At 46.8% G+C, this 26,829-nt stretch overlaps 1 protein-coding gene across 1 annotated transcript in view; it reads left to right on the top strand.

Annotated features, from left to right (window-relative positions):
• The window catches only part of TENM4 (teneurin transmembrane protein 4), a 1,632,468-nt gene that overhangs the window by 1,497,232 nt on the left and 108,407 nt on the right, over positions 1-26,829 (top strand). Inside the window, exons 20-22 of the mRNA XM_086933907.1 lie at positions 1,361-1,507; positions 7,652-7,868; positions 26,208-26,327. Of these exons, the coding sequence (XP_086790033.1) occupies positions 1,361-1,507; positions 7,652-7,868; positions 26,208-26,327 (484 nt within the window). The remainder of the gene's footprint in view (positions 1-1,360; positions 1,508-7,651; positions 7,869-26,207; positions 26,328-26,829) is intronic.

Here is a 26,829-nt window from a genome sequence, read left to right as displayed (position 1 = left end):
ACATGGCCGCACTGCCCACTAAGGGCATTGGGCGGAAGGGAGTGTGACAGTGAGTGTAGGAATTAGACAGTAAGAAAACCTAAAAAAATAAATCTCTTTTTTTGGTTAATAAGCAATACCAAAGCACCCTAAAGACCTCCAAGGGCACTAGAGGCCAACTTGAAATTATTCTGTGCCTTCTATTTCTTGGCCCATTGGCTTATATTTTTTTCACCATTTCTTATGTGAAGTATGACTGGTGTTGGGCTGCATTAAACATGTGGTGAAAGAGGAAAAGCAGGAAGCCGCAGGGTCCCATTAGGATGCAGACAGGGAACAGGCCTCCTTACAGTCAACACTTCTCCGCGGAAGGTGGCGGCAGCTGTAGTTCAGCAGGTTTACGACTGGGCCTAGCCAGATGTAGACGAGGGAAGCAGGCAACCCTTAAAACCATTATTTCATGCTGCTTTTGGGTTTTTAAGGGGGAGCCCAAATTGCTGGATCAAGCGGCGTGCTGTGGTTGCAGACATTTAAATGGCGTACTGTTTTTATTGTTGTTACAGTTTTTGTGTGGACAGTGTTTTTTGGTTACATTGTGGGCACACGGGTGAAATGCATTCGGCCTGGTTGAGAGTTGCAGTCTGTGCAGGAATCCACTTCTCATCTATCAAAGCACGCTCAGGCTCCCAGTTTGGGCAACTTTATTTCCTGAAAGTATGGTCATTTGACCCCCTCTGCCTGAATTGACCCATCCCTAGTGACGTCTCACCTGATTTAGCTGTAGGGTGTTGATCATCTCCCACAGGGTGTTCAGTGGCAAACCTACAGCCCTCCCACTGCGGCTCCTTTTGATGACCAGACATCCAGCCACTACCCCTGAACCTAATCTCCAACCCCCAGGCCTGGGCCTGTCTCAACCAGCCTTTGCCTCTCCCCTCCCAGACATCCATTGCCCCCCATCATTAGCTACTGCAGCTGTTTCCACATGCTTCATATAGCATGTGTTCCACCTTTTTTTTTTTTTTTTTTAAAGTGCACCAAAGGTCTGTAGCACTTAAAGCCATAAATAAACCATGTTCAGGTCTCCAAACCAGAGGCACCCAGCAAAGTGGCGGGTAAAAGAGTCTGCTAGGCAATTCCTACTCTGAAAATGCTCTAGTCCTGAACATTTCCATACAAGTCTAGTGTAGTATTATAGTACATTTGGTTGATTTTTAAGGAACCAAGACTGCAACTCCCAGAATGCATGCATATATTTGTTGAAAATCCCAGGACTGGAATCCCGGTGCACGAATGACATGGAATCATCTGGTCACCTAATTCAGGATCTCCTAACCGAAGGCTGGGCCTTATTTACACTCTGTACGTGTTTGCCTTGTAGAGGGCTGCCCCGGCTTGTGTAACGGCAACGGCAGGTGCACCCTGGACCTCAACGGATGGAGCTGTGTCTGCCAGCTGGGATGGAGAGGAGCGGGCTGTGATACCTCCATGGAAACAGGATGCAGCGACGGAAAGGATAACGATGGAGGTAAGGCCGGCACAAACCTGTACGGGATAGTAATAGCGCCTGCATTTATACCGCACTCGCAACCTCAGATCCCTGTTGTGTTGTGAAGCTGCAAGTAATGTGTTCCTATTACCAACAACAGTGCTCGTTTCATTGACCTCTGGGTTTGCAATCGCTGGCCTGCCTCTCCTAGAGGGATCTCTGCTGGCTTCTGATTGGTTTATATGTAGCGGAGGGTGTTCGCAGCAGAGATCAGTAACAGAAAAGATGACATGGATGCTCTTGATGGTGTGAAATAGATGAAGAACGATAAGGTCATCTTCACATTTGCAATAGAATTCATGGGGACTATTGTTGAGTATAGATCAGTTCCAAATTAAATTTTTTTTTTCATGGAACTATTCTCTCTTCTTGAAAATGTATCTCCATTTTCAAAAAAAGTTGAGTTGTTCTTCAGTTTCTGATGAAATGTCTGCTCTGTGTATCCAATATCCAGTGACATTTATTTCAAACAATTCAATTTGTATTCGTAGGAGGACCCGCTGAGGAGAAAAAATACAAAGGGAATTTAAAATCCCGGGAATGATGCTGAGAGCTTCGTCCCCATGAATATAATCCATCACTTCATCGTGATGCCCACCGAAGCGGAAGTAAAGCTATCCCTTCATTTCTTTCCATCTGTAGGACTAGACCAAACAGAAATACCAAGGCACTTTGTTGGAATTGCATTGCACTTAAAATGCGCAGCACACAAACGAATGCCTCCCCTTGCGCTAAAGATCTGCATTGTGCTGGTACGGCACTTCTTTACGGATGCCGTTGCTGCAAGAGTAGAATACGTTCAAAGTGCGCGGACAGCATTAAATACCCGAAGAACCACTCTGCTTCAAATCATGGGCCCCAAGTAATGAATAACGCTCGACCCACCTCCATTGCAAAGATTTTCAAAGGCACAGACCAAAAGATATATTGATCGCTGTGTTGCCCCTGCAACGCAACCGTTTTTTGGGGGTCCGCATCGGAGTCTAGCATCGGCAAAGCCAAAAGGTAGTCTTATGTCTTTCAAAGGTGCAAACTATTGGGTTTTGCCAATGTTTGTTTTGTTAACTGTTTTTTGTTTTAGATTTCAAGTTCGATCCATGTCACTTAAGTCGCAGAACTGTCTTAACTTGCAGGTAGGGTGGGTTCCCACCCTGTCCTCCTTTCGGTTTGCATCCAAAATAAAGTACAGATTGTGTATTGTAAGTTATTCTTACTGCCTATATTTTATACTATGCATACGCTTGTTATTGTACATAGAAAAAATCCCCAAAAGAAAAACTCGCAGCAACGAATCCCTTATATATTTCACTCTTTAGCTTTAAAAAGAGTGAAAATGATCTGTGTGCGGCAAAATTTGCCAAAGATTTTGCAAAGGGCGACATTTAGGAACTTGGAAAATCTTTGTCACTGAGATAATACGTTGTACTTCACAGAGAACACAAAAAGACGATTGGGTGGAAGGGAGCCAGTATTTGTACCATTCAGACTGCATCAATTTAATGATCTGCCTGTTCTGCACTCTTATTAAAGGATTTGCACCGACCCATGCAAATTGAAAGCCCTATTGGGTCGGATGTCCTGTCTGGCATTATCCATCAGAAAATCCAGCAATTCAAGTGCAACTTAAAGAATTTACTACAAACCCAAGATGGCCGCCTGCTGTGCGTCTTTGCCCACGGAGGCCATTGTGGCAGTGGGTAAAGATGCTACAATTCCGGGGCACGCTGGGAACCTCTCAGTTTCAAGGTTCGATCTAAATGCAAATTAACATATCACCGAAAGAGGAAATGCGGTGCAGGCAATTATATTTTGTGCCGTCTGTGAGCACATTTGACAAAAATCCTCTCAGAGCATGGAGGTTATCTTTGGAAAAATGTGATGCTGCAGAGCCCAGAGGGAAGGAGCGCGCACTTCAGCTCTCCGACCTATTTCACAGATGCCTTACCCTTCAAAAAGCTTCGCCAGTGTTCCGTGGCTCTGGTGCTCCTCACACATGGCTCTAAGCGCTGGATGACACGCGATAACACGTTCTAAATGCACAAGTGCACCTTGGGTTCCGCTGAGCTGCATTGAGGTGGTGGTGGTGGTATCGTGGTGGCTTTAACCGCTTTGCCTCCCACGTTGACACCGGTGGTGCAACATGGAGGAGTGACTTTCTCTGCAACCTCTCTCAAGAACTCATGGAAATTGATTTAGAATCATGTTGTCTATCAATTGCACTTGCTTTCTGCAGGTGTGATCTGGCATCACTCCAGCACTAGCAGTTGTCCAGTACATACCACAATCCTAGGGTTTTCGCACAATGGGCCATATGTATCAAGCCTTTTGCGATTTGTTAAGGCCGAAATTCGCAGAATTTCGGCGTTAGCAAATCGCAAACAGCCTTTTTATCGATTTTGAAATGTATTAAAAATTAGCAAAATAAGGAATCGCAAAAAATTGCGATTCCTTATTTTGCTTAAGCATTTAAGGAATCGCAATTTTGCGATTCCTTAAATGCTATGTATGAAGCTTTTCAGAATTGCGAATTCAGGTTTAGAAATCGCAAATTACCACCAACTTGTAGTTAGTGGTAATTTGCGATTTCTTGTAAATATGCACATTTGTGAGGGTGGCATATGACTCACATACATGCCCATTGGGCATGTATGTGTGCCATATGCACACACATGTAATTTTCAGGGCTGCAGCAGGGTGTCCTTGACACACCCCTGCACCCTTGAAATAATTCTCAAATTGCGATTAGCAAATTGCGAATTCGCAAATTGAGATATATTCCAGAGTCATTTCTATGGGCCTCCTGGCCCATAGAAATGAATGGGAAATTATTCCTTATTTGCGAATTCGCAAATAAGGAATAATTGGAAATCGCTGAAAAATAGTTATTTTCTACATACATATAATTGTGAGATTTCTAAATAGCGATTCCTTAAAAATCGCTATTTCGAAATCGCAAATGGTGATGATGATACATATGGCCCAATGTGCTGGTGGTGAAATCTATAAACTTGTCAACATTATTGTTCCGAAATGTGTAATGAGCACAGCTACCCCAGGGTACCAGACAAGGGTAGGGCAACAGAGAGGGACGGCACAGAAGCCAGATTAGAACAGCCAAGTCTTTAGACCTTTGCGGAATACGAGGAGAGACGTCACATCTCTCATCGCCTGTTGGACTGTATTTCACATAGAATACCAATCCAGATTAACGTTTTCGGAGCCACAAAGACACAATGCCACCGATATTGACATTCAAGTGACGCCGTCGAAGACGGCTGTGTTTGTCTATTGGTCAGTGTACGCGCTTGAGGATGAAACTTTACTTAGGGTGGAGAAGTGTGGCTCAATGGTTAGAGCGGCAAACCCTGATGCAGAGGTCTGGTCCGGGACCAGGGTTCAATACCCGCCTCAGCGGGTCTAGGGCTCAATTTCCTCAGACCTGATAAATCTCGCCTCGGTGCCTATTCTAATCATGGGTCCCGCTCTGCAACTCTGGGCAATAGCTTGTTTAATCTCCACAAGGGCCCCAACAGCGCTGGGATGCCTGGCTTCACCTTGGGGGTGCCCAAGAGTGGACATTCCACAGGGAAAAACCAGGAAGGGTTCCTAAGCGTTATACGAACAGCGCCGGGACACCTCCGTTGGAGGTAGCTGTGCGCTTTACAAATGGCATTTACATTACGAGTGGGTCGGTTAATTACAACCTGTATGTAAATCCCTGTTTACACGGGTCGAAATTACGAGTTTGAAGGTGGTTATCGCATCTGATATATATTGGATATGTTACAAAACGCAACCTTCCTTAAATTTCAGCAGCTCAAACCTGTCAAAATTTAACCGGGGAAAAGCATACGGTATTTACCGTATCTTGCATATTTATGTGCATTAAACCCCAAAATCTGCATGTTATTTCCGATTAACTTGTAATGGGTGTTATTTGTTGCACCGAATAAATAACGGAAGCCGGTGTACTTTTATTTATCAAATATGATAAATAACACCTAAAGTCTAAATTGGGCCTTTCGTCCTTAATTAGCTAAAATTATGCTTCAGAGTTCGAAGCAGAAATTTTTGATGTCCTAAATTTAAAAAGAATTGGTCATTTGATCTCATTATTTTTTACTGAAAAAAACCGAGAAACACCCCCAAAAGTATTGGCGAAATGCAATGCACGGAGGCAGCAATCATATAAAGTGCTTTATAATGTGTGGAAGCTTTCACACTTCTTTATTTTTACGATTTGCACTCAAACAACGAAAAAGATCCAGTTTTATAGCAAAGGTTCTACAGTATGGTTTCTTCTGGACACATACTGTGCAGCGAAGCAGAAGAGCGAATAGGCCACCGCGTGGCCTCTTGCATCGGAGTGATGCTAGTAGCAGATTCAGAAAATCACCCTTTTCATTAACCGCATGCGCGCTAGCGGTTTTCCCGCTGAGCGCGGCGATTTCGAAAATCCCGCGTTACGTGACAAGGTCAACTCGTCACACGCACAGCGCAGGTAACGCCCATGACGAGTTGACCTTGTCACACGCATCGAAGGGGTTAAGGAAAAAGGATGCGGGAAGAGGCCATTGCACACACTCGAGTGCAAGGCTTCGATAGACACATGCCTCAAAAAGGGTCAGCGGTGGGAGGATGCTGTGTGCGAACATGTCCACAGGTGAGCAGGACCACAGATTGTGGTAGTGCACTTATATTTAGTATGATTGACTGTGCTATTCATTCATTATTAACCCATCAAAGTCACCAGCCGCACAGTTCAATAATAATAGCCTTAAAAACAGTTTACATTTTAGAGATTTTTTTATTTTTATTTTGGGACATGGAGATGCTGTTTCCACAGAGTCCATGTAGCATGCAGCTCTGTAGTTGCTGCTTTGAAGAAGGCTAGTGTGTTCCGGCCACCCTCCGCTATCCATACAGAGTGCTTAGAAGTCGCACAGTGTTTCACAGTGCAGGTGATAGCCACCTACACTTTAAAGAGGGGAAGAGAGACCCTCTGCCGTCGGATAAAGTGAGTGACTGCACCCACCTGCAGGTGGATATCTGGGACGGGGGTCTATGGGAACCCATTTCACCCCCAAGGGATGCTACCCGTAGAAGGTGTACTAACAATGCCCCACCTTTTTGTGGCACACTGTCAATGCACCTGTTAAGGCCCTGCTGACCTCTGTGCCTGGATTCGTAATAGGGAGCAGGCGCAGAGGCAAAGTGATCCTCATTTGTAGGCCCTCTGAAGGTAGCAGACATTAGTTGTACGGCAACGCTCTAAGTATTACAGAAGGGGCCACACAGGCATCGGCAAACCCATCTGCAATACAGTAGTATCAAAAGGGAGCTCCTGGTGCACTGTGCCTTATAGCGGCCCCTAATCACTGGAATCTACACCTAGTCTGGGCACAACTGGTCTGCTTAGAAGTGGATGGCAATGGCTTCACACATCAGCTCATGGTTTTGACTGTATGTTGTCTATATCTGGAAGACCGCTCCTGTTTCCTAACTTTGAAAATCAAATGTTACAGCCTATGTATTCCAGGTGAACATTCCAAACCTGTCTTCATGAACCTTCCACATCACACACAAAATGCAACAAACTATCTAATGGTCAGATCTGAACAACTATGAAGTGGGTCAACTGGTCCTCGTCAAGTACAAGTGTGCTCGTTGACCTGGTGGCGTTAGCTGAGTTTAGTTAATTCAGGGGTGGCTCTAGGCTCATGGTGGCCCTGGGCAGGGAGCGTAGGTAGGGGGCCCCGGAAGAGGGGGTCCGGCCGGGGCCCCGGAAGAGTGGGGGGGGGTCAGGGTGTTTGGAAGTGGAACATAGCCGGAGGCTGCCAAATCCCTGCCAGGAGCTGCCACGCAAATATGTATCCATCCTCAGAGGATTATTATATTAAGGATATTTATTGGCGTGGAAGCCCCTGGGGTTTGGTGGCCCTGTGCAGGTGCACAGCTTGCACATGCCTAAGGCCGCCCCTGGTTAATTCTTTAGACAGTCATTGATTTCGGACTCTGGGGAAAGAAGGACCACAATTCATTGAAAGGTGATGCTGTGTGTTGAATCCTTCACTGACCACAATTTAATCTTACGATAAATGCCTCCTCTTTGTCCCTCCGCAGATGGCTTGGTGGACTGCATGGATCCAGATTGCTGCCTGCAACCCCTCTGCCACATCAACCACCTGTGCCTGGGCTCGCCGGACCCCCTGGACATCATACAGGAGACCCAAGCACCCGTGTCTCAGCAGAACCTGCACTCCTTCTACAACAGGATCAAATTCCTCGTCGGCAAGGACAGCACACACGTCATTCCAGGCGACAACCCCTTCGATGGCGGGTAAGTTAATGTTTAGAGATAGCCCTGTGCCGTACGCCTGTCCGATATTAAACCTTCGCAGCGCATTTGTGAGCCTCGCATTGTACACCAGGAAATTCTAATAGGGACTGGCAGAAGGGCATAGGAGACAGGGGCTAAGTCGGTATCGGTAGTCCCAAGTGCCAGCACGCGGGAAATGGAGATCCGCAGAAATGTATGAATTTTTATGACCTGCTTGGTGTCACTGAAGGACTTTCCAGTGGTAAATCATCCGAAGACTGGGATGTTATTCCATAGAGAGATGTTTCTGAGCTATCCTATTAATATGACTTCGTTCACGCTTTCCCGTGTCGCACGGTGTTGTTAGCGAAACACGATAGAGACCTTGTTCTACTTGGATACGCTTGCCTTGGTAGACCTTAATTTTTCTTGACCTTCACGAACATGTATTTCTAGTGCTGCACTATTTTTATGGAAATACATCGACATACCATAATTTCTGATATTTACCTTCTGCAGCCAGTAGCTCTTGCAATGCCACATAATAGTACTTTGTCACATTAGTTCTATTAAGAGCCTTTTTCATAGAGCGAGATTTTAAAACTCTTTTGCAGGCATTCCTTTTGTAATAAAACCAAACAGGCATACTTGAGAGAGCAGGTACTTCCTCTGTTCAAGTTCAGCCATAAAACAGAGGTTTTTTTTCTTCAAAAAAGGCAAATCTTTAAAGCTGCTCTATCCAGGTCCTAGAAGGTCTGTTAGTTTCCACCCAGATGCACGATACATACATCGTAGTTACAGAAAATGGTCCCCCAGCCAGGAGAGGCCTCGCATAGCCACGATTTTCATTTCCAGGATATCTGGATTATTACAGGTATCTTCAAATTATTGCAGTAGGGCAGCACAAATCCAGCTCTCAATTCTGATAGGAGCTCTGTTGATAGCTACAGGATTAGGTATCACGTATGTATTTGCGCATTCAGCATGCTGGGTTACATATTGTATACAGGAATTTTTACGTAGATGGAGAAAAGGGTTTTAGAGCATACCTTGGTGGAGGGAGCAGGGCACCGCAGACTAGGAGCGGAAGGCGGACAAGAAAGAGGTGGGACATTGGATCGCTCTAGCAGGGTTGGTAGAATTTGAGACCTAGACGCCGAATGCTCCTCAGGCGTACCCAATTTGAAGAGAATGCCAGATTCTGTGTGAGTTCTTTGTATACTTGTGTGTTTTTTGCATCTGAAGTCTGGCAAGGAAAAAAATTGGCTGTGTATAGTTGCCAATGGGATTTTGGGCTTGCTTGCTAAGTTGTCTTGTTTATTTGTGTTCGGGTCTTTGTACATCACACAGCGTGGATTGAAGAGCCTGCATCCTGGAAGGGTGATGTGTTCCATTTTACCTCGAGTCATGGTCAAGTGGGCCACATCTTGTAATTTCGACATTTATGGGTGCTCTTTCGGTGGTGTCTGGGAGCTCAACCAGAATGAGTTACCTCGAGAAGGATGAACTGGATCCAAGCCTTTCTGGGACATCTTCTTTACATGCTCCTTGAATAAATGTCTGATGCAATGTAAAAGACACAGGACTTTGCCCAGGTAGAAAGAGGCCTGGTGAGAGCACATGCATACCGTGCCAGACCCTGAGTTTAGCGCCCACCACTGTTAATGAGAATCAGCCAACACTTTTTTCGGTTGGTTTAAGGTAAACTTGGGACATTCCCGTTAATTGTGTTACGATGTGACTTCATCCTTATGTCTGTTGCCTTGTTCCAAAATTTCAGCTGTCCGAAAATCTTTGTGTGAAGAAGCCTGGAGCTCTGTCAGATCAGGTTGGCATGGCAACGGCACTATTCTCCAAGGAAGCAAATTCATGGGGAAAATCAAATGTTCACATTTTCTTGAACAGCGCTGGCTGCAGGCAGAACTGGGCCACAAGTGGAGTAAATAGGACTAACTAGGGGTAAAAATTCAGAAGGACTCCAAAATATCACGTCTTCAAAGATGGGGCCACTATTTGCACAATCTTACAATCCTAAAGGGTACTGGCAAATGGTTTCACCTACGGTGACCTCAAAATGTTAGTTCATTTAAAATGAACATTGAAACCCCTATTGACACACCATAGTTTCCTCTAACACCAGCTTGGAAGCAACTTTTGAAAGCGCATCCCCTCGCGCGTCGGCGAGGCTTTTGTTCGCGGGAGATGCTCTATGTACTCAGAGCTTCCTCAGGGCATCTAAAGGCTTTACATTATTGTAATGAGCAATGATGCGCTCCGATAGTCCCGCAAATACAACAATCTGTATGTTCTCAGGAGCCAGCCTCTTGTTAATTGTCGCGCTTGTTACTCGCTGCTATCTGGGGCTCTAACGAGACATAGACAGAGGTGAGCTCGGTGCAGGTGACACTCAGAATAAAAAGCCATTTTCGGAAGACTGAAAACTGCATCTATGGGGGGCTACCTTGGTTATTTCTGTATCCTAGACCAGGTTTCGCCAAAGTCAGTCCCGGAGGGCCGGATCCATGCCAGATTTTTAGCGTATCCCCATTTAGATAAATGTCTAGGCCATGCTGTCCGTGGCTTAGGGGGGTGAACTGGCGTTTTCGGGAGGCCAAACGTTGCCGTTCCCCAGGTGGCCATGAATGGCCAAGAAGGGGAAAGAGAGCTTGTAATAATGTCTCCAAGTGTAGATGGGGATGTGAGCTATTGGTTCACTAATCAGCTCTGGCACCAGATTACCTGAATTGTAACCACCACTTTCACAATTAACTTTAGTGGATCATTTTAACCACCATAGCATCAGGTGCCTCAGGAAGAACTTAAAGTTTGTTATAAAAAAAATTGGTCAAAACCGATTATTACGTTTTGTATTAACATTGCATAATGACAATGAACGTATCCGTGCTGCCACGTTAAAAACCACACGCTCACATGAGAAGTGGTGTATGTAGACAGACTACCTGAAAATCATGCGTTGACGCTTAAATAATTGTATGGAACTTCATAGGAACATGCAGAGCTTAATTTTCAAAAAAAATTACTGCCAGGGCCCTCGTCAGGAGGCCACTGCAGCTTGCACCACCCATTGCCCCTACCAGCGCTACCAATGGCAGTAACAACCGAACTACTAACCAGCACACTCCCGCAAGTGTGACATTTCAGACTATTCCAGGCCCCCAAAGCTATAAGAATGGCTTGGGCGGCAGGCCTTATGATAATTTTTATCTATATTATATGAATAATAAACCGTTGCTGTGCTCGTCTCTAAATTAGACCGACTGCGCCACCATGTGGCAGATTGTCATAAGTGCTGGTTTTGACAATTAAGTACCAGTGCCGAGCACCTGAAACCACTGGATCGAATTAAGCACTGAGAACATGAGCATTCTTTTTCAAGTCCAGTTTGCTCACAAAGGCTTAATAAGTAGGTCTGATGTCTAAGTTACTGATTCCTTGATAATTTACTAGAGGAAAGGCTACTCCACCTTTGCCATCGGCTCACCTTGTCGAAAGGCTGTCTCACATTTTTGTCTAGATTAGTTGTTCCATCAATATTAGAATGTAAAGTTTGGAGTACAATGCCCCAAAAAACATTTTAAAATTGTAGATTAATTTGAAAAATAGTGATTAGAAGTTGGTGATATTATTGGCCATAAGAAAGTCAATTAACTATGCGTCAAAGTCGCACAACGAGACACGTTATTACCTGGCCCTGTTACACCAGATCCAGGGTTTTCCAGTAACTTTTTACTGCCATTTGCAGTTTATATCACTAAACCTCTGCTGTGTCTCTGCTTCCTGCTCTGATGGTCATAACCCTATCTTTTAAAATATGAATATTGGGAAATCTTTTGGAGAAGTAATGGGCACAGAAGCCAGCATTTTGGAAACCGCCGCCGCAGGTAACCAGGGTGCAAGGAAAAAATACCTGAGAATATCTGTGGGTAAAATGCCTTGTAAGTCTACGGGGTGGAGCCTCGTTAACTCTGCGTGAAAAAATAGAGGTGGGCGGGCCACTGAAAGCTCAAGCCTGGCTCCTGCTCTGCTTTAGGAAGTTAGAGCTTCGACCCCTTAATAAGCCGAGCTTTCATACGGCTCCCTCCTGCCAACCTCACTCTAACCTCATGTAGAAAGCGGTAAAAGCAACTGATTTAAATTTAAGTTAAAAAGGAAAGGCAAATATATCTACCCATTTAGTGGCAGGTTTGTAAAAAGTAAAACCAGAAAACCTCGAATCACAGCTTCCCCCATTTATCAAATGATGTGACCTTGGGCTAATATTGTATTTTACCGATCCTCCTTTTTCTTTTCTATCACATACTGACATATGTGAGTTGGGAAAACCAGCTGCCTCTTACTTTCTAGTCTCTATGACCCCCTGCACCGCACTGCACCACGTGACCATTCATTTCTAGGCTTGGGGGTCAGATGTTCTAAATTGAACAGCGAGAAACAAAAAGACAAACTTTTGAATGTTGAAGTAGAAGGTCTATATCAATCGTTATTGGCCCTATGTCACGCTCCCGAGATTTAATCTTCTTAGTAGAACCCTGGGTGTGCGTGGAAAGGCCACAGACTTGTGGGAGATAATTAATGGCTGGTAAGGGCTATTTCTCCAATATTTCAATGCTTCCTCGATCTGTTGTTTCCCCATATTGTGTTGACACTCTGGGCTTAAGGGTGCTACGTTGTATCAACGTTATACACGGTTGTTAAACACACTCTTTCTACAACTTGGGCAGAGGGCATTTAACCCCTTCGCTGCGGCGGGAATTCCGCCGCAGCGCTAAGGGGGCGGGGGGGCGAGCGGTGCTCGCATGCTCGTGGCGGAGCCGCTCCCTCACGAGCCGCGGTTGAGCTGTGCTCATGACGGAGCGGTTCCGTCATGGCCCCGCCCGCTCAATGGAACGTCCAGCGCAGGCGCTGAATCGCGCCGCGCAGGCCATGACGGAACCGCTCCGTCATGAGCACAGCTCAACTGAGGCTCGTGACGGAGCGGCTCCGTCATGAGCACAGAAGGGGTTAATGAGCACAGTAGCCCTTGGCAGCAGTCAATATTGCTTATATTAAACCTGCTGCACTTGTACCTAGTGGGTGAAGCATGAAACGCATATACCTGTAGTTGCTGGTAGACCCCGGCTTACCTACCCAGAGCAGTGCTTAATTTGTAAAGTGCCAGGCCATGATCAGGAGGCCACTGCAGCTTGCACCACCCACCACAGTGGTCGTCGCTGCCAAAACAACTACTAACCATTTCTCCCGTCTGCAAGTGCAACAGTTCAAATTATTCCAATTCCCCAAAGCTAAAGGAAAGGCTGGGGAAGCAGGTATAAGTAATTGTTAATGTATGTTGTATTCATAAACAACCGTTGCTTTGCTCATCTCTAATAGATGAGCGGCGCCACCATGTGGCAGACTGTCCTTATTGCTGTTTTGACAATTAAGTGCTGGTGCTGAGCACCGGAAACCACTGGCTCAAATTAAGCACTGACCCAGAGGTCCTACTGGCTGCAGAGCTCATCCCACACAGAATGGCACCAGGGGCAGTCTCGATGAAGAACGAACAGATGGAGCTCGACACTGGCTCACCTTGGAAATAAAGTATTCTGGAGTTACTCAAACACTCTGTCAGAGGAAGCAGAGGTGACAAGCCACCTCATCAACGCAAGAGAGGCAACTAAGGAGCAATGGATAAATTGCTTTCTTGGATGAGGTAAAAGGCCCTGGCGCTTGCGAAATACCAACAGTGACATACTGTTCACGTGTGCTGGGAGGAAGGAACCTGCTTGCATTGAAATCAGCGTTGATGAGGCTAAATTAATTTCTGAATGCCCACGAAGGTCTGCCAGGTCCTTTTGATGAACAGATTGTAAACACTTGGCTGCTTCCTATTCATCCTGTCTATTGATTTTTCAAGCTAGCAGCTCTCCCGCTGTTTGCTGTGGGTCTGGCTGCCTCTGCTTCGCTGCCCTCTGCAGGCTGAACAGGACCCCAGGAAGGTCTAGCTTTAATGAATCACTTCATACTGGTAGGTTTCCTTTTTAGATCTGGCTTCAGAACGCTGCTGTCTTGTGGCCTATTGTTACCAGTTCTTTGAAATATACTGGGGTCAGCCTCGGCTCCGCCCAGAGGAGTATTTTTCTCCCACCTCATGCTGTTTCATTATCATTCCACCTCCTATGGAATGCTGCCATTGCAATGCACGAGGGACTGTTGTAAATCTCAGAAGTACACTGAAGCATCACACATTAAATTCTTTATCTCATAAATGCTTTGTATACAGAAATCAATTGTTTGCCTGGCAGCTTCACTGCATTAGGATTAAAAAAATATTTTAGTCAGAACTTTGCCAGTGTTTGTTATAATAGTGCTCAATTGTGTGGCTAAAAATGAACCATAAGGAAATAGAGGTTAGCCCAAGATCACACAGTGTGACCAAATGGTGAAGCCGTGATTCTAACTCGGGTTACCACTTCTGCAAACAGTGTAACTGATGGGCCCCATCTCGTCTGTTTTTATAAACTTGGCTCTTGCGAGAGCGGATCCCTTTGTGTTCATCTCCGCTTGGATACGCTTTGAGAACTTGTGTGGCGGCACTATCCTGTGACTGCTAGGCACCCCTATCAGATTTCGATATGTGGAGGGCAGGGTCTGTTATCTGACATGTATTGGATGCGCTCCCAGCGGGGAGGTCCAAAAAGGGTCCGTGGGAGCGCAATACTCTCGACGCTATGTCGGTCTGTGACTTGATCCTGACTGAACCTTCTGTGGTCGGTGATACATGGGTCTGTAATTCTAGCCTCCTACGGTATGCCCTGCCTCCCTCTGAGTGCATGTGTGTGCTTTTCGCTGCTAAGCATCTCAGAGGCATGCTGTGCTGGGATCCCTTCGGATGACGCATAAGAAGGTGGTGATGGATAGAAACCAAGCCTAGCCCTTGGGAGGGTGGGCGGTGAGCGCGACACCGCAGGGCTCTTCGAACAGGTTTTATTTTATTTGATATGTTTGACGTAGCCTTGACCCAGCTCTAAGGCGCAGCTGAGCTTTTTATTGTATCAGTAACATCTCAAATATTTAGTTAGATTACCAGTGGACTAAAATGTATTCAAGCATTCCACCCGTGACTGTCTTGTATATAAACTATAACATCCTAGAACAATAAGTTAAAACCGTAATTTCAATAAAAACAATCCTTTCCATAAAAAGCCTTTAAATTCAAAAAGTTGATTAGATCAATGTTGTCTCCTCACCAAGAACACTATTTACAAATCAAAGTTAATACTCATCTCTATAATCTATGTAAATAGTGATTTTAAAAAGCTGGGGACAACTACTTGGATAATTTTAAGCTGTTCCATTATAACAGTTCTCTATAGCGCTTCATGCTGCAGTGATGGCATTTCTAAGTGCTGTACTTATTATATGTTATGGTTAGTCAGTTGTCATAGTTGGCCCTGTATGCCCAGACGTGGGCCCCTTGCTCACTTTGCCCCTGGATTCAAGCTAGCCTGGCTGATGACGGGTGTTACTCCGAAAACGGTTCCAAGATGCTCGTTTCCAGTTCAGGGAAGACCTGGCTTGGCAGTATGGGCTGGACTGTTCCCAGGAGGCACAGGGTCAAGACTGATTTGCATATGGCTGGGTCTGAACTGAGGTGGAAAAGTGAGCGAAAGAACGATAATGGATTCAACCCAGATCTGTGACTGGGGGTGAGTGTCTGAAAAGTTTCAGCGCTCCGTCCATCATCTCCTTGTGTTTGGTCTGTTAATGGCACCTGTTTTATACTGCGCTGTAAAATGGCAGCATCCTTCGGAGAGTACCGTCAGGCCAAGCGGTGTGAGTGAGCAACAAGGTCAACCGAGGGGGGCACGGCCGGCTCTGTGAGATTGAAGCCAAATCAAATGTACATAGTCCGAGCCCCCGCAAAGTGCTTACGTCTACCTGGGTCTGGGCCTGCCCACCTTACTGGACACCAGGAAAACTTGGAGCAGTAATGAGACGGATGCCACAACTAATAGGGTTAAAATGTCTTCCGCACACCAAGCCAAGGGGAACAGTGCACACTTTTTTTAAGGCCTATATGACGTAATGCTGCAGTGAAAGAAGGCTCCCAGTAAGTTCAGGACTCCAGGTGTATTCAGGTTGCTCACAAGTGTCTCTTCGGAGCTGCCTGTAAAACCTGTGCTGGTTAGCCTAGAAATATGATACTTTTTTTTTTTCAAAACTCTTTTTATTGATAGATCGCACATAGACAGTAGTCGGCAGCACACCGTAACCCGAAGGGGCTGCAAGCAAGTAATTGTCATCAGAAACAGCAATCCATATTTTAGCGTAAAACAAAACCCTCAACTCCCGACCTATCTACACCACCCTCCCACCACTACTCTTCCCCCAACCCGGACCCCCCCCCCCCCCCCCCCCCCCCGGCACAATGTCATCTACATCCTGTAAAGAAATAATGGATTACATACATAGTGCTGCGTATGCCATGACACCCCTATAGCCCCGCTACAACAGTCCTTCAGTGTCTCTTGGCAGCGCTGGTGGTTCCAGCCATATGGCTCTGTAGTCTGCCCACCTCTTCCATATTTTGTAATGTTTCTTAGGGCAGCTTCTGGCCTCGAAAATTGGCCGATCCAACCAAAAAATAAGATACATTTTGATGAAAAATGAATTGTTAGTTCTGGTTTTGTGCAGCGGTGGCTTTGACGCCTCTCTAGGAAGGATGAAGTCCACTCACCATGCCCTGTGGAGTCTGTATCGAAGCTTTTTCCAGGGCTGCTTTTAGCTCGCGACCCAGCCCTGCCCAATGGCAATAACCCGTATTGTCAAAGGCTTGTAATGCACGCGCTCTAATCGAATGAGTAGTCACTGGTCACCATATCTTAAAGGGGCCATCCGGTGAAAGATGTCACAATGCATCTCAAACCCAAGCAGACCCCAAATGAAGCAACATTCCAGAACGCCTGTCGGCGATTGTCAGGGCCAGTGGAATTATGTGGCAGTAGAGAGCCAAATTATGCAGCAGGATTGAGTAAATTATGTGGCAAGAAATGGCAATGTATGCGGTATAGCACAGCAGATTCTGTAATGGTATTACTTCATAATTTCATCGTTTTTAAACTTGGTAGCACTGTGTGGGTATCGGTTGCATGTCAATAGTACCAGTTTAATACCCAAATATAGCAATAAACAACAGAAAGGTGACATGTCTGGCTTTGCAAAGGGCCTTCCATTGTGCAACATGCGTCACTGCCTTTTTAGTAACTTTTGGACTGTTTAAGATAGAAACTATTTTTTTGGTACAATCCCCAATTTATGTGGCAGATGGTGGCTAATGTGGCAAATGCGTCAAATGTATAATTATGTGAAAAACCACTGCACAATCGCATAATTCCAGTGGCCCTTGTGATTGCTAGCGGTGCACGACTAGCGAAAAAGTGTTTTTCCCCCCTGTACTGGACGGCCGCTTTACAAAACTGGCGTGCCGAAGACGCAGCACAACCACCTGTGGTCCCAGTGGCTCAAAAGGTGATTTGAGAACACAGTCTGGCCTCTGGCATGGATAGCCCAAGCGAATGTCTGCTACGGCAGCCCATTATGTTGGGGTACACCACCACACCAATTTTCACTTGAGTGCTGCTGGAACGTGTTTTCGAGTGGCGGTGCTAGTCAATCACCACATCTAAAGAGCGGCCTAATGGATATTTGACAGTGTTTCTTTGAAAATACAGAAATGCTGCCAGGAGAAACACATTGAAGACGCCCTTCACTGTTCGTTCTGATTGAAAACTCTTTCAAGCATTTGCGTGGGCGCTGCTGCACCGGCCGCACACCTTGTTCAAGCTCCGCGGATTACCACGCAGCCCCCTCGGTGCAGGCAGCCGCCTCTCCCGGCCTGGATTGCACGCTCTACATCGCAGCTGCCTGCCTGTGTCGTCCAGGCCTGCTCCCGGACGTCTGTGGGTGGAAACATGACACTTGTTTCTGTCTGTCTGCGGGAGCCTGGCCTCACTCCCCCCCCCTCCCCTCCTCTGATCCCATCCCAGTAATGAGCTTCTCTGTGTCTGTGCCGCACACCCCCTCCCCCCCATGCCTGAATAAACGGGGACGTTCTGGGTGAAATCTGTTAACTTGTCAATTCAATTGGAAAGATGTGATTTCAGCTAAGGGAGAAATTCAATTTTGCTCAATTACCGAAAGTGCAGCCTGTGCTGGCCGGGCCCGGCGGACGCGGGGACCACCCGGCCTTACCTCGAGAGATAATTTTATGTAAATACACTGGGAGAGGCCGAGCGCGCTGGCCCGGTGAACCTCGGCGCCATGGCACGGTAATTGCATTCGAAACAAGGTCTTCTGAAGGAAACGGCCTTCTAAATTAGCATTAGCCGGCTTGCGGTGCATTGTGGGTGGTTGGCCTTGCCTCCAGAAAGGACATTCTCGCTCGAGAGGCCAGCTGCCGGAAGGGCAGCATTCATTATCTCCACCCCAATGGGACGCGTTTGATCACCCTCGGGAGGTCCTCTTCCTGGGATGGAATCGAGGCTTGACGGTGGCCCGAGCCAGATTAAAGATTTTTTGTACTTTTTATTCAATTATTTCTGATTATGTAGCACCGCAGAGACTCCCTTTGTACTGGTTTGTAGGGCACGTTTAACTTGACAATGTGGCTTCTCTTTCACGTGTTTGGGAGGCTAAGCCTTGAGTCCATGAGCGGGGTTCCCTCCAGGGCAACCACCTGTCCGCCATCTTGAAATGGTACCTCCAGGTGTTATCGACGACAGACTCCGGTACAGGGCTCGAGTCGGGGTACCACGCGGGTGGACGGCGTTCCCGAACTTACTTTACCGGGAGCTCGATAACTATAAATTGCAACTGAGTGCAAGCCACCTTTCGTGGCGTCACTTCCTGTCGTGACGTCTGCGTCCTCCCACTTCTTTTTATGGGACATGTGCCCTGCTCCGGTAGGTACAAAGGCGAGGTGCTCTGAATGCAACGTGTTTCATTTTGGCATGCTTGGCGTCACATGTCGCCTGCTCCTCCAGTGTGTTGCAGCACACACTGTACATGCAGGTGTTCATCGGCTCAGCAGTGTGCCATTTAGGGGCATAGCTGTAATATGTGCAGTGGTACAGAGGTATGAGGGGCCTACTGTACCCGAATAATGACTATTACCACCCAACTAAAGACCATTTTGTTCTTGCTTGCTCAGCTCAGGGCACCCTTGCTAGGCATCTGATGGCATAGTCAATTTTACAACTTTATGTGCACAGGCCGTGGTGCCATTGGGTAAAGTGGCCTTGATCACTACTGCCCCAACATAGCACTTCCATCATAATGTTAATTCAAGCATTCAGCCGCCAGGATGGCAGAGGGTACAGACCATCCATCCTGGAAGTGTGCTATAAAATAATAGCCACGCCAATACAGCTCAATGTAGCCTCTTTTCACCGCACTTAATCAATCCTGGGCTCTTCAGCCTTGGGCACCTAAAGGAACTGATGCACGGGGGAATTAAGTGATTTGTCTAGAATCACACAGCGAGTCACACAAGAAAGACTAGAACTTAGGTCACCGGCTCCAAAATCTGCCTCCTGGTCACCAGCCTCAGTAGGTTGAGCCCACGTACAGTAGATTAGATATTAGGTCCAGGTCACCGGCTTAAACCCCAAATCACACCCCGGTTTGAATCCCACTGATAGTGTTACCAAGGGGCAGCTCCCTTTGCAATGTCCCTGCCATCAGAGGTTGTTTTCATGAGTGTCGCTGGATGGCGAGAATCCTTGTCTCATCCTCCGTGTTACCAGCGCCTTCTCGGACGAGGCTGGTCTTCAAGGCAGTGAAGATGTCGAACATGCATTTCTTGCGGAGCATTGACTCACAAGTGAGAGGGACGCCTCCTAACTAATAGCCTTCAATTTAATAACTATGGATTTTCCTTTAATGCTCTCCCTTAGTGCGCTGTTGTGTCAAAGGTGATGGAACTCGATAGCTCCCGTGGAAGGACATTGTCATGAAGAATGGACGGAGGATGGGCAGGCATATCAATAAAGGGACTTACGCTCTGATCCATCGCCTGCCGAATGTGCAACTGAGAGCTGATCAGCACATGAGGTTATTAAAGAACACCTCATCGGAGGGTCTAAGTCAGTGATGCTCACAGGCAGAACAGGAACTTTCCTCCAACTCATAACATCATATTTGAATTCCCATTGCAACACCTATAGGAAATGAATTAAGAATACATTGGATAACAAATTAGAAATTGGTGAGAACAGACTGTGTTAAGAAGGCCCCAGGTGCCCAGTTGAGCTTGCATTGCAGATCTACTGGTGCTTGGATGCTTCGGCGCGGTGATACCTGATCAGGGAATCGGCACTTCCTGCTTAGAAGCGCGCACAGATGCGTGCTTACTCCACGGATACCCAGAGTGTAGCATATTGCGGAACAGATGTTCAGCTGGATACAATTTGTAGAGGGTGGTTACCCCTTTTCCCCTGTGACTTTCGAGGCACAATCCGAGTAGGTCTCATTAAACATATATTTTTTCACTCTGCTCGTGTGAATGCCAGTGGGCACCCTCGCTGTGAGCCGGGCATCGTACAGAAACTTGTCCAAGTCAGACCGACGTGGAGGTCCTTCGTTGCTGGCCTACATACCAGTCGGCATAACGGGCAGTAAGTAAACAAGGCATCCTATCGTGAAAGGGCCTACCTCTATGTTGAACCAGGACCCGTAGTACAGAAGTGCCCCGGGGGCGCAACAGGCGTCTGCACATACTTTGTGTGCCCCCAGGGCGATGTGGTATTACATAAGGAGTCGCATACGTGTGTGCGGCTCCTTCTATAATCGAGATAGCGCTGGCGTTACATGTGCGCCTGCACTCGAAAGAGGAGGTTCCCCTCATTTGTCTGGAGGAGGCGGGGTGGCGCCATGCACATGAGGGAATCTCTTTGTCTGTGTGCCCTCGCCGTATTACCGACGTGGACGCAGAGGCAAACATGCCTTTAGGAGGCGCACTAAATGTGCACTGCAAAAAGTTGACGCACTTTCAGTGTGCCCAAAGGCAGCCCTCTGGAGGAGAGAAAGATGGTCCCATGGACCCCCTTGCCCCCCAGACCTCCCCTCGCAGGCGGTGCAATCACTCACTGCATCCGCCTGTAAGGGGCTCTCTCACCTATCTTTAACCCCTTCGCTGCTGGCTCCATTCCCCTGCTGTGCTGGGGGGAGGGGGAGCGCGCACAGCACCCCGGTGCTCATGACGAGCTCGTCATGAGCCACGGTTCTTGTGTGCTCATAACAAGCTGAGCTCGTCACGACCACGCCCGTTTAATGGAACGCTCAGCACAGCAGGGGAATTAGCCCAGCGTGCGATCGTTCCACGGGCCATGACGAGCTCAGCTCGTCATCAGCACACGAGCACCGTGGGTGAGCTCGTCATCAGCATGGGAGGGTTTAAAGTGCAGGCGGATTGCCACCTGCACAGGAAAACGTGGAGCAACTTTTATGCAGCGGCTCTGTATTTCACATGAAAGTGCTGCCCCATGAGTTCGCAGCTGCCCTGAGGGCAGCGCATTCTTTCTAATAGGGTGCACTTTCCTTGTTTGCACCCGGCGCACCTACTTTAAGGTGGACCGTTGCGCAAACAGGAAAAGTGTGTCCTATCTGTAACGGGGTCCCAGATTGTTTTCTTAACGAGTATTGGAACATGTTACTATATCCGTAACACTGTGGCTACGTGTTTTTTTTTAAAAAAACTGTTACTCCGGAAAAAGGCGCTAAAACTCAAATAAGTAGATAAAAGTACCCTACCAATACATCTACTGTTTACTAGGCAGCACATAATGCCAGTTTTAACTTTTTAGTAAAACAGCCCCAATTTTTGTGTTAAAGGAACTGTGTGACAGGGAGATATTTAACTGCCCAAGATCGCACGGAGCAGCCATTTGGGTGAGGCAAGTGGTAAAATTTAGGCTTTGATTTCAAAGGCAACATCTTGGCTGCTAGGCCACATCTCCTCTCAACTGTGATTTTTATCTGAATCAGTCTGGCGTCGTGCTTTATTCTTCTCTGATTGTCTTTGCCTTACAGTTCCTACTGTGCAAGCGTGTTTGCCTTGTGCTTCCCCAAGCTGCAGCATGCAGCAGGACTGCTTTCAGTTTTAGGTCTGACTTGACAGCACAGCTCCATGCAAGACCTATTAGTGGGCTCTTGCTCAATCTAGGCAGTAAGACCTGCTTACCTCATACTGTTGGCTGTTTGATGTATCATTCCACCTGCTAGTTCTTGCATCACGGAACGTGAGCTATTTTATATCTCAAAAATACACCAGTTCATCACACATTGCGTTCGTTATATCATAGATGCATTGTATGCAGAAAGCAAACTTTTTTTGTTTTGTGTTTTCACTGCAGTAGGCTATCATTTTAGGTTTAAGTTAGGACTCAAATTGCAAGCCAGGCATATTGGTTTTGCCAGTGCTTGTTTTTCAGTGGTAAGGCAGAGCTCCCATTTCATAGAGCCCAAAAAGCTGCAGTGGGAGCTGCTGACCTTTGTTTCCACTTCAACGCCTCTTTGTAGAAGTCCACTGACAGACAAAAGAGCACTGGCACATGAAATTGAATCTTTCGTGACCTGTGTCCCCATGTCAAAGCCCTGGAGGAACTTGTAGGAGGAGCGTGAGGTCACATCCAGGAAGGGCAAGCAAACCCCTCTGGGGATTCCAACATTGGACGTCTTGTTTCCATCTGAAATACAAGTAAATAGATGTTGTAAAAAGTAGGTGGCATATGTGCTAGAAGATAAAATCACAATTAAAAAACAACAATGCAAGCTAAAGGGGTGTCCACCATCTGTCCAGGAGCGCCGAGCCATGTCAGATTTTCAGGGTATCCATGTTGGCGCATGTTCAAGCAAAATGAATCTCAGTAGAAATCATTTAATTGATTAGTGTTTATCCTTAAAATCAAGCTTGGATCCTGCCCTCCTATACCTACGTTGGACACCGCACTTACATTTGACATCTGGCTCACAAGACTATATTGGTCCCCCTGTCATCAGTTAGGAGCCATGATGAGAGAGCGATCCGTTTCAGTGGAACTTTTAATATTTGGACAAACATGGACCCCTTCAATAAAACTATGTTGCGCTGACTGGATACAGGAAGCAGAGAGCTTTAAAACCCCCTGTGCTCCGTACTGTGTAATTCTTTTAAGAGATTGTGGCATGCAGCACAATACAGCATGTTATTTAGATTGATAAATTAGCGCGTGAGTCTGCTTTAATGCTCCGCACCAATTATTTTCTGGCAAAATAGCACTTACTGCTCTCGCCTGAGAGCTTCCTTTGTTCCTGGGCAAAGAGCCGGTGTGGAAGGCACATGAAAAGCACTTCCCGCTTTTTCGAGAGTGACAGGCTGGGATGCGAGAGGACATGTTGCCCGACAGACACCTGCCAGGGCTGCACTTGTCTGTGCATCCGAAGGCTTGTCGCTGCTTCCGCTGGGTGGATACAGCAGCCTGCAGCAGTCTGACCCGCTGGCCTGACCTGCGATGCTAAAAGTAGGGATCTGAGAGTCTTACTGGAAACTCTACCACTCTGGTCCGTGTCAAGAATTCACAGCTTAGCACGGAGGCTCGGCCTCTGACAATGCCCTGGGGGAGATTGTAGGGGTCAGGGGTCAGAGGAGAAGTGACAGCTCAGAGTGCACTGTCGGGCTTGTCAGCTGTCAGACAGCCGCCCCTACATACATGCCCTGCAGCAGGTATTTTTCTGCACAGAATCTGCCTTGAAACTGAAACGTTTCAAAGGAAAATCACTTTGAAGTGTAATTTGTAACTGTACTCAGCCAGCACTTTGAATGCCCTTGTAGTAATTGTAGAAGTGACAGTTTTCATCAATTCTTGGAGTCGTGGCTAATTGGTTATCTTGGAGGACTCCTTAACTGCGAGCCGACAAACCAATTTGTGAGTTGGTGACTTGTCCACCTATCCTATATGGTCTGTGATCTGGCTGACCAAGCCCTTGGACTCTTCTGATAGGTGGATGGCCAATCCACTGAAAATTTAAAAGGCTGACCTATCCGCCAATCCGTGATCTGGCTGATGTACTTAAACATAGATCTGTGACATGGCTGACTGAACGCCCTGTCTGTTACCTGGCAGACCAAGTGATCAATCAGTCTGTGATCACTCTGACCAACTACTGACCTGTGAGGTGGATGACCAACCCATTGATTCGTGAGCTAGCCATACGGCCAATCAAAATGTTAGATATTTGTCTTTGGCGTGGAGCCATGATTTGGAAGATCTACTCACTCATTTGTGATCTGGTAACTTATCCGTAGAAATGGAGCCTCTTTACCCACTTGCCCAGATCTGAGCTGGCTGACCTGCCCATCCATCTTTGATCCATCTGTTCTGGTAGATGTCAAATTTACCCACTGGTCTGTGATCTGGCTGGCACACCCAGTGGTCTGTGAGTAGACTGAAATATTCACCAGTCCGAGAGCTGGATATGGATCCATTTGTGATTTGACGGTCCGAATCACTAATCTGTGATCTAGTTGACCCAGCAAGCTGACTAAGCGGGATCTGGTAGACACCCCCCTTATTCTGTGATATGACTGGTTTGAACTACCTATCTGGGAAGTGGTTAACCTATCTACTGAATCTTGAGCTTGCAACCCTGCAACCCATCTGTGATCTGGGAGGTGGGTAACCTATCGACCAGTGAGCTGACTGACCTACCCACCAATCTGTGATCGACCTGACCTACCTAGTACTCTGCTCTGCTGCTGTTATTTAAGCAGGAGAACCTAACCAATGTATTTGTCATCTGGCTCACTTTCAGAGCAGCGTCGAAGCTGTCCAATCAACACCGCGATCTTGCACCTGGTTACTGTTCTCAGCTTGTGTGATCATTCTGCTTTAAAAAACAATAATTTAACCGGTTACCACAATCCTTGCGCGGGCTCAGGGCACAGTCCTTTCTCCCTTTCGATGTTCCTATGTGAGTAGTACAGAGATACGCAAGATCTTGGCTCTGCCACACGAGTGTCCAATAATATCGTTGGCAAGGCCGGTTCAAGGTTCTATGTCATTATTGTGATCTTCGGCTTTCTGAACGGCACATAGGAAAGTAATAATGTATAATCCGAAAAAGTTGCAGTCTTCTACTAAAAACTTTCTGCATTATTGAACCAGAGTGTTTCAATTGGCCTTCTGGAGTTGTAAAATCTGCCTGATTATTGCAGGAATGGCCTTGTCTTTCAAGGGCAGGAGTACAAATGCATGGCTCGAGTAAATATAATTCAGCATATTTTTAAAAAAACGCAAATATTGTGGATGTTGTCATTGTTTCCTCCTCCTTTGCCAAGGCTTGTCTGCGTATATGCGTATATGCGCCCTTCATTGTACCTTGCACAGCGAACTAGGTCTGCATTAGCCTTTAATTCACTTTTTCAAAACCCATCCTATTCTCACTGTTTGTGGACATTATGCTCAGGGGCGCCGCTTGGTCAGTAAGATTAGGTGGGGGGTGAGCATCAGACTTCCCGACCATCAAGCTGGCATATAATGTTAAAATACAGTATATGACCAGCAGCATGCATGAGTGAGGCTTAAGAGGCAATGTAAAGGGAGAGGAATATGAATTGCAGGAGTACTATATGAGAGAAACACAATATTTTTTAAAATAATTTTTTTTAGTGCTATCAAAACATCTGAGAGAGTGCGTGTGTGCTTCTGTCAGTATGTGCATGCAAAAATCCCAGGTGAAATCCGACAGGCACCTCATCATACCCGACTGAAAGCACCTGTACCTAACTATTCATCTGAAAATACATTTATTAGGGGATATAGCACCCCAAACACCCCCCTGAAGGTACGCCTCTGATCACGCGGCACTCCTTCTACAGTACTACCACTCCCCTACCATGCACAGCCTCTCCCACGCCGCTCGCTCACTCCGTTAGTCGTGAACATTGATACGGACAGAGAATTTGGCCCATAGTGTCTGCTCAGATCATTGCCTGTTGCAACCCATGTGACCTTATTCTCCAGCTCCTTCCTAGCTCTCTCATTCTGTCTCATCCAATGGGATGATTCACTTGTCTTGTAAATGTTAAGAGTGAACCCTCACACTTCCTCAGTCCATTCATGGAGAGAGCCTACTCCTAAACCTATTAATCATGTGATCAGCATGTGACCTGGGTATATCTGTATTCTATAGACTTCTCTGGCCCTTAAGTACAAGAGCTTGTTCTTCTAATTAATAATGCTTTTACCTTGTCTTTGTTATTTCTTGCTTGCCCTGAATGCTATCATGTGTAATTTACTATCCTTTTCTTTCTCCCCCTAGCCACGCGTGTGTTATTCGAGGCCAAGTGATGACATCGGACGGGACTCCGCTGGTGGGCGTCAACATCAGCTTCATCAATGCCCCGGCATTTGGGTACACCATCAGCCGACAAGATGGCAGGTACAGACATTTGCCCCCAGTAGCCTCTGCTGCTCTTCTTCAGGCAACGGGTGGAGGTGCCACTGTGCATAAGTTAGCCCTACATCACCGGTGTGTGTGTGTAAGATTTGAGTATGTGCAGTGCCTGTGTGAGTGGGAGGTGTGTGGTGTGGGAGGTGGGTGAATGGGTGGGGTGTGTGGGTGACGTGTTTGTGTATGCATGGGTGCATGCACTCAGTGGTCGACCGCGTTTTGCAGGAATCCTTACACACCCTGTGGAGCAGGCCTGATGACTCACTTCCCCCATGCTTCCAATAACAAGATGGGGTCAGTTGCGGTTTCTTCGTGAGGGCGGGGGAGTGTTGCTTCTCCGCCCCTTTGTGCGCCGTGCTAAACCAATCTGAACAATAAAATGGCAATGAAATGATTTAATTGCCATTTTATTATTCACAAAGCGCCCTGCAGCCTGCCCAGGAGCCGGGCTAAAGGAGAGGTGTGCCCTCTGCTGCACTGAGGACTGGTG

The sequence above is a fragment of the Lissotriton vulgaris genome, chromosome 8, assembly GCF_964263255.1.
Source record: "Lissotriton vulgaris chromosome 8, aLisVul1.2, whole genome shotgun sequence".
Lineage (NCBI taxonomy): Eukaryota > Metazoa > Chordata > Amphibia > Caudata > Salamandridae > Lissotriton > Lissotriton vulgaris.
The sequence above is the reverse complement of the archived record's forward strand: the minus strand, read 5'-3'. Positions and strand labels throughout refer to the sequence as shown.